The following is an 8,325-nucleotide window of genomic DNA, read 5'->3' as shown; positions in this document are numbered from 1 at the left end:
GGCAGATTACCCTACTGTGTTGTCAGTGTGCCTTCCCAACCAGCTTGGCATTACTGAGCTAAGTAAGAATCAAATGAGTCCTTAATCTATATAACTAAATTTCTCTGGGTAAATGTCACAAGACCACCACCACCAAAAAGGGCAAAACAAAAAGTCCACGTAATACTTTTATAATCTAAGAACTTAGAAGATGGCTTTTAGTGAATAACAAATAGTCTATCAGTGTTTATTCAATGGTGCTTGTCAAGTGTTGTCAAGTTCTTCACTTGACACAACCTGGAGTCATCTAAGTGTAAAGCTTGGGTTGAGGAATTGCTTATACCAAGTTGGTCTGTAGGAATGTGCCTTGATTGTTCACTGATGTAGGTGAGCCCAGCCCACTATGGGCAGCACCATTCCCTAAACAGGCTATATAACAAAGCTGGCTAAGAATGAGCCTATGTGTTCCTCCATGGTTTCTGCTTCAAAATCCTGCCTTGACTTCCCTCAGTGATGGATTATGATTGGAAAGTACAAGGCAGACACATCCTTTTCTCCCCTAAATAGCTTTGATCAGAGTGTTTTATTACAGCAAAGAATGGAACTAGAACTGCAAAGTTTCTAATTTGGCCACTTGTATTAACATGTCTAGATTAAATAACAAAGGTTATTGACATGAAGTTGTATTATCTTCTTTGCAAAATCTTGTACATAACATTATTTTATCATTTAAGTTGAATTTAGTAGTAAATAACTTCTATGACAATTATCTTACAAAGTAAAGTCTACCTGCTGAGAGAGCTCACAGATGGAATAGAGGAAACATGAATAGGTATTTTTCATTAAAGGGGTTTGTAAAAAAAAAAATGTCCTGTTTTTCTTACAGGGTAAGAAAAGGAATCAATTTCCTCAACTAGGACTAAAATTTTCATTACTTTCAACTGGCTATATATTATGTTCTGGTGGTGAGAGGCTACTATGACACAGGACTCTAGAGCTCAGCTTTAAGGACCAGAGATCTCTTCTCAGCCCTCACTAATAGAGGAACCACCTCTAGGCTAGTCCATTCTATAAACTCAAGGTTCACTATTTATAAATGAGAATGCCAACACAGCATTATCATTAGAAAACAAAGCTAGCTGAGGTCTGTGACTAGCTGCAGACAGGCACTACTCCTAGCTGACAAGATGACCATAGATAGGCTGAGTCACAATTTGGGTAAGTATGAGAATACTTAGGAAAAATTAAAACACAAGACCCAGATAAGCTGCTGTAAATCACTCCCATCTGTGAGCTAGACATTCTTCCTCAAGCCAACACTCCAAAATGAATATACCCTGGTCCTTTAATGGAGCAAAACCACATTTTAACCTCTGCCATTTTGTTTGTTTGTTTATTTCTCCACATTATGTTATGCATTTATCTGGAGCTGCTCATGGCAAAACAAAGAATATAAGAAAGGGTGGAACAAAAGCTAGCTTACCCCATTTCCCCACAGGCAGTAGCATCTAGTATTTGGTCTCCTCAGTTCAGGCCATTTCAGACCTTTACATATATCTATATGCCCATCATCTTTATTTTTCTTGACCCCTCAAAATCTCCATGGGCTAACCTAGAACACTGTACCTCACCAGAACTGACACAACCAGCAACTCTCTCCAGCTTTGGTGGACATCAGCATTACATGGCGAGTCTTAAAAACAGACTGCTGAACCCAGGGCTCTGACTCAAATGTGCATTTCTGAGTTCCTATGAGATAGCCATGCTTCCTGGAGAATACAAACGGAAGAAAACTGAAAGCAAAGGCTTATTTAAACACAGATGTGGTTTATACTCACAAAAATATTGTGGCACTAAGTCAACAGTTTTCTCTCTTAGACAGTTTTATTTAAGTCTATTCATATTTAATAGATATATGTAGTCCAGGAAAATCTTGAAGTGTATGAGTTCACAACAGTGAGTTCAAAGGTCCTACATTTGCCCTCCCTTCCCAGCTTCAAGTTTCCCAGATTACCTTGTCTTTTATTACCCCTCCCAACCTCCCCCAAATCTTGTGGTTCACCACATTCTTGTCTTTGAAGATATACTTCCTAAAGCCTAGAAATCTCTTCACCACCCTCTTCCTGTTAGGTGTTTAAATCACAACCCAAGTATCTTATGCTTGTATGAGATGTTCTTAAACCAGTAAGAGCTCCCTCCTCTCAGCTGGATTTTGTCCTTATTCGTGGTATATACTAACTTGTTTTTATCAAATCAAAAAGCTTTCAAGGGAAGATTGGGTGTCACATCCAGGAATGGATTACTTTGAAGCTTATTGTTTAGACATTTGTGATATAAAACAGTTCCTAAGCAAACAGGAATTCAGTATTTGTTGAAGGAATGAATGTTGAGTTTTAAGCATGAAAAATGAACCCTGACAAGAAACTTTTCTAAACAGTGAATTAGTTTCAAATTCAAAATCTTTGGATGCCTGAGTCCTTTACAGAAGTTGTCTAGTGTGTGCACACTGACTGGTACACAAAAAAAGAACTTCTGGAATACTTATACCTAATATGATATAAACACTAGTAAATAGTCATGCAGCACAGAACACTTCAAATGACAGGTCACACGTGTAACAGTATATACTACATGCCCTAAGTATAGAGTAGATAAACCATCTAGGTTTAAGTACATATTAGTTGACATAACAAAATCACCTGAGAAACACACCCAGGTAATTAAGGGCACAAGACTAAAGCTATACTATATTGTTCATGGAACTGAAGTTTACAAGTAATTAAAAAATTATTTTCAAGATATGGTTGATTAAATTCACAGATGTGGATATGGAGGATCAGCTATAGTTATATTGGACAAGACTATAGGCTTCAGAGGAAACTGAGTTCAAGTCCTGGCTCTGCAACTGGCAGGACTATGTGTCATCCCTTGGTTATCACACTTCTAAAACAGGAACAATAGGAAAGCAAAAACAGAACAACACATGGAAATACTTAGAGCTGTGCCTAACAGTAGGCACTCAAAAAGCGTTAGCTGGTATATTCCCAACATCCAAAGTACAGGCGGGATTTGTTCTCACGATGCAAAAAACCAAGTTGGAAAAAAAAAAGATAAGAACCGGAGAAAGATGTGACATAAAGCAGGAAATTATCCAACTAAATGCTGACAAAACAAAATACATGATCTCCCTGGACAATTACTTCAAATAAAACTATCTGTCTGTTAACATGCATGTTTCCTTTTCTAAAAGGTTTATTCATATACAATTTTACTATGTCAAAGTCATTAACATATTTACCATAAGATATTAAGAATATTTCAAAGGAATACTTATATACTTTTTTTGTTGTTGTTGTTTTGTTTTTCGAGACAGGGTTTCTCTGTGTAGCCCTGGCTGCCCTGGAACTCACTCTGTAGACCAGGCTGGCCTTGAACTCAGAAATCCACCTGCCTCTGCCTCCCAAGTGCTGGGATTAAAGGCGTGTGCCACCACACCCAGTACAGAATACTTATATACTTTAAAGAATTTGACAAATAGTCCATGATTTTCAGCCCAGCGCAAATACACACAGAATGAAGAGAGCTTTCTTCCTCAGAACCCAAGCTCTGAAAGGTATTAAACTCGTTAGACCACTTGGAGCTTTTTAAAGTAAATGCAGTTTAGACTCATCAATTTGCAAAGGAGCACGTCAAACTTAATGTTGCTCAAATTTTCTTTATTAGGAAAATATTTCATATATAAACAGACTGATAATCTCATTTTTGTAGTAAGTTACGCAGCACATACCCTTTTCTCTAAGCTTCTCATGCAGTTAGAATGCTTTTCTTAAAGCAGAGCAAGTTGGTGCAAACAGTTTCAAGTCAGAGCTGGAAGTCAGCCTAGAAAGGAATGCTTACAAAGACATTTACACTTCCAAGCCCATCCTGACACACTCTCAGCAACCCCCCCCCAAGTGCTTCACTCAATCTCTATGAAAATGAATAATTCTTTAAATGAAGTCAGATCAATTACTGGTGAAGAACCTATAAACTAACATAATGTCATTCATCCTTGGAACATGCTGGTGGTCTCCTGGTTCTATTTACATTAAAAAAAATCTGTCTCATTATTAATCACTATATAAAAATACTTTTAAATAAATGTTCATTCTGCCTATATGCTTCCCCTAAAGTGCTGTGTGAACAACTCAAGACATAAATAAAAAGATGATGAGAATAGATGAGGACACCTAAGAAAGAAAAAAGATTCAAGGACTACGTTTGCCATCGTAGCCATTTTAACTCATGGATGGTTTCCACAATGTAAAAATACAATAGATGCTATAATAGAAATATAGGGATTCATTTATTACTTTTTGGTTTACAAACAAAGGCACCCAATAATGTTTCTATTTACTTCTTATAAAAGAGTATCAGTTTACACTTAAAACAAACAAACAAAAAACACAAAACAAAAGTTTCCCAATCAGTTCCTATAGACAAACACAAAGGGGAGAGGTCAGAATCCCCTCCCACTACCAAGCTTTATCTGGCAGACTGGAGAAACATTTATTCTATGTCACCCTTAAGTCAAACAACATATGACCCGGTCATGCTTTTCTAAACTAAATGTTACGATACATTAGCATTGCCAAGGCAATTAAACAGTTACAATGACATTACAGTGTACAAATGTATGCCAGAGTTCAGAGAACATAAGGGAAAAACCCTAAATGGTTCAGAATACAGTTTTGCCAAATGAGGTGAATGAAATAAATTTATTTTACAGAGTTGTCCTATTGAATAATCTATATGAAAAATATAATCAGAACTAAAAACACTGTCTAGCAAATTACAAACAGTATACATCTCCAAACTCTTTAAATATGACTTAAATCCAAAGTATAGTTGATAAAGCTCAACAATCTCACATTTTACTCCATACTCATTTCAAAATTATAAATCCCAGGATGAGCATCATTTATTCATTATATTTCTTTTGACAACAGAATTCTAAACACATAAAAATTAATTTGACCTCCTCAGCACAGCCTTAGTTAGCGGTTCTTTAAATTAGATTACAAGAGCAATAAAATAGAAGACACATATCTGGTTCAGTTTATAAGCCTGCCTACATTGCACCTGATTCTTTTCAGAGACCCAAAGACAATTTATCAGATTCTCAGTATATTTTGGCAGATGTATCAGATGTATAAAAATCATAAAAAAGTTAGTGTGTTTTCATTACATCATGGAAATCCATTTGGAGACATGGAGTACTCAATGTATATTATATGGGCCACCTTAAATCAAAGGCATCATTTATTCCATTCTCACACACCATCATGGTCTCTCATACCTTATACAGGCATGGTCCTAGACCAGAGACTTCAGAATCATTCCAAAGAATACACAGATATTTACATACATATTTCTTTTAAAATAATGTTTAAAAGTTTTACTACACAAAGTCTGGCTTCAACAGAGAAGCACTTTTTTTTCCTTTTCAAGATTATACACCGGTATGGAAAAAGTTGGTTTTCTTTACATTTTGTTTCCACAATAGTAAAATAAACTTCTACATCATATTTTAATTGACAAAAAATTAAAATATAAAGTTGCATTTAATTTCTTGTACTATGAACTAACCCTTTAAGCACTTTCAAGATACACTGCTGCTGATTTAAATGTAGTACAACTTGATCAGCTTAATTGTAACTGTGTTATGCTGAACAAGCCATTAAAAAATATGGATAAAATAGAAACAAACTAGTAAGATTTAAAGGGAATTGTATCAATAAATATACATCAATTTTTTGCTATTACTTGTTTCTATAACGCATGTCTTTCTAAAGCTAAAACAACATGCAAAGAAATGATGACTTGAAACTCATTCAACAGTTTGCTACTTTACATGGTAAAATCTTTTATTTAATTTTGTACACATACTTATGCATTATTCATTTTTAAAGGAATTCAGCTTTCAAGGTCAAATTAGTATGTGTTAGCAAACACATGAGGACATTTTCTTAATGTTAAAAGCTGCAACTACATTCCTTCATAATAATGCATGTTCATATGGGGCAAATCCTGTGGGAAAATTTATAAGGGAGGAGAGGATAAAATATAATGAATCCTTCCCCAATCCCACCTCTCATCACCTCTCAAGAAATCCTCTTCAAAATGAATACATCTCACCAGAGTTCCATTTGATCAAAATGCGGACTAGAAACGTGGCTTCCATTACTGTGCATGTTTTCACTTTGCTTCAAATGCACAGAGTATACACTGATACAGAATCTTAAATTCATTCAGATCTATTAGTGTCTTTAGAATAATATTTGGCCTTCTGATCATACTAATTACTTATAAAAAATGATATGCAACACACATTTATTCAGAAAGAAAATCAGATCAAGTCTTTGCATTTGACACTACCTGTAACTTACAGGAAGAAAAAAAACACATGGCTGTGGTCTTAGCAAACTAAACCCCACCTCTCAAAGCATTAAAAAGAAAAAAAGAAATCAACATTGAAGAATCAAATCAAATCAAATACTTAACTAATTTATCTAGGCCTTCTGTCTGCACATTTTCCATTGCACTGAATATTAGGACTGCATGTTAAGGCATGTTTTAATTAGTATGTTCCAGAACTGCACAGTTATACTGGTCAATGTTCCCATAGCCCCACTTCTGCCCCCTTCCTACCCTTTGCATTCCAAGGATTAAAATGTTGAATCATAATTTGAGTGACTACTGCAGATCTGAGCTGGCATACCACAGTGGGTTCACTAGGTTTTGAGCATAAACATTAAAATGTTACATAAAATGGACCATAATTTACTCCACGCTCCAATTTAAGATGGTTTAATGTCTTAACAAAAGGTGAGATGACTTAAGTACATTTTACATTTTGTGCATTTAGATCACCATATGCATAGATGTTCTAATGCTAAATTCTTGGTCTTCAGTATCTCATAGTGCTGGATGCTCGGAAGTATGACAGAAATTTGTAACACAGACTAACCACAAAATACCAGATGTTTCTTGCCATTTGTGATCTTGCAATAAAAATGCGCCAGATAAGTATCACAAGGATTGTATTGAAACCATAACGGATATTCCGCAACCTGAAAAGCAAACCAAAAGACGCACTAAGTATTTTCTAGAATAAAATTATTTTTTGGATAGGAGCTAATAAATAGTTATAAATTTAATCAAAATTCTACACCATCTTTTAACTTTCAATATTTAAAAACTAAACTAAAGTTATTAAATCAAGTTAGCACAATTCAAACATACCTGCCTATAACTGGACAGTAGCACACCAATGCATTACTCTAGCAACAAGGAGTACAACAATGTCTTTTCTTATCAGTGTGCCTGGACTACAGACTTAGTAAGCAACAATTAAACTGAGCATCCTGTGCACCAATTCCTATGGTAGACATCAACAAACTACAGGTTAAACCAAGCATGGCCTCATTCCTGTGATCCTAGCATTTTAGAGGCTGAATCTAGGCAGGAAGATCTGAGTTTGAGGTCAGACTAGGCCACAGAATGAGATTCTGTCAGAAATGAAAAGGGGTGGGAGAAATCTGGAAAGGAAAAAAAGGAGGCAAGAAGGAAGACAGTGAGCAAGCAAGCAAACAAGTAAACAAACAAATGAAGTAAAACAGTCACTTGTATGTCCTGAATTTCTGGAGCTTCTATCTAATCTAAAAGAACCTCGAATAGCTAATAGTCCCCAAACTCAAGAGCCAACTAACAAGTCCCCATCCAAGACTAATGCAGCATTAGCTCCATAGAATACCTTTCTGCTCTCAAAGATCAGCAAGCATGTTACAATGTGGCTATTTCTGAACATTTTTTATGGCTTTTGATGGTTGTCTGAAGAAATTTAACCCCTCAGATAGGTATATTATAAATTCCAGGAATTTAATATTGCGGTTCAAGACAGGACTGTAGCAGAGCAATGGAAGTGTAGAAGTAGAGACTATGGCTTTAAATAAGCAGTCAAAACACTGATGTTTCAGTTTCCTTTCCAATTAGTAAAATACAGTCTTGCAAGCCTCAGTTTCCTCATCAACAAATCTGGCATTTTGCCAGCTCCATAGTGCTGTGGCCTTGGCAAGTGAATAGTATGAATCTTAGAAATGATAACCCTTAGAAGAACTAAAATCTCTGAATGATTGATTCCAGCTAATCTTGACTCCTCTGTTTTCTGAGTTTATTATGTTTTAAATCAGCAAGAACTACTTCTACTAAGAGACGAAGGAACCATTATTCTGTGCTATATGTTAAAAAATATGTAAGTAACTTCTGGTTCAAAAGATATTTTCTTTTTTCTTTTCTTTTTTTTTT

General features: G+C 35.4%; 1 protein-coding gene across 2 annotated transcripts in view; it reads right to left on the bottom strand.

The window, feature by feature from the left end:
• Window positions 1–3,679: 3,679 nt before the first annotated feature.
• The window catches only part of Far1 (fatty acyl-CoA reductase 1), a 54,116-nt gene continuing 49,470 nt past the window's right edge, over window positions 3,680–8,325 (bottom strand). The window contains exon 13 of one of the 2 annotated variants that reach the window (XM_021193583.2): window positions 3,680–7,091. In XM_021193583.2, the coding sequence (XP_021049242.1) occupies window positions 6,929–7,091 (163 nt within the window). In that variant the 3' untranslated portion in view covers window positions 3,680–6,928. The remainder of the gene's footprint in view (window positions 7,092–8,325) is intronic. The other variant, XM_021193575.1, reaches the window with a different exon arrangement.

The sequence above is a fragment of the Mus pahari genome, chromosome 1 (genome assembly GCF_900095145.1).
Source record: "Mus pahari chromosome 1, PAHARI_EIJ_v1.1, whole genome shotgun sequence".
NCBI classification, from domain to species: domain Eukaryota; kingdom Metazoa; phylum Chordata; class Mammalia; order Rodentia; family Muridae; genus Mus; species Mus pahari.
The sequence above is the reverse complement of the archived record's forward strand: the minus strand, read 5'-3'. Positions and strand labels throughout refer to the sequence as shown.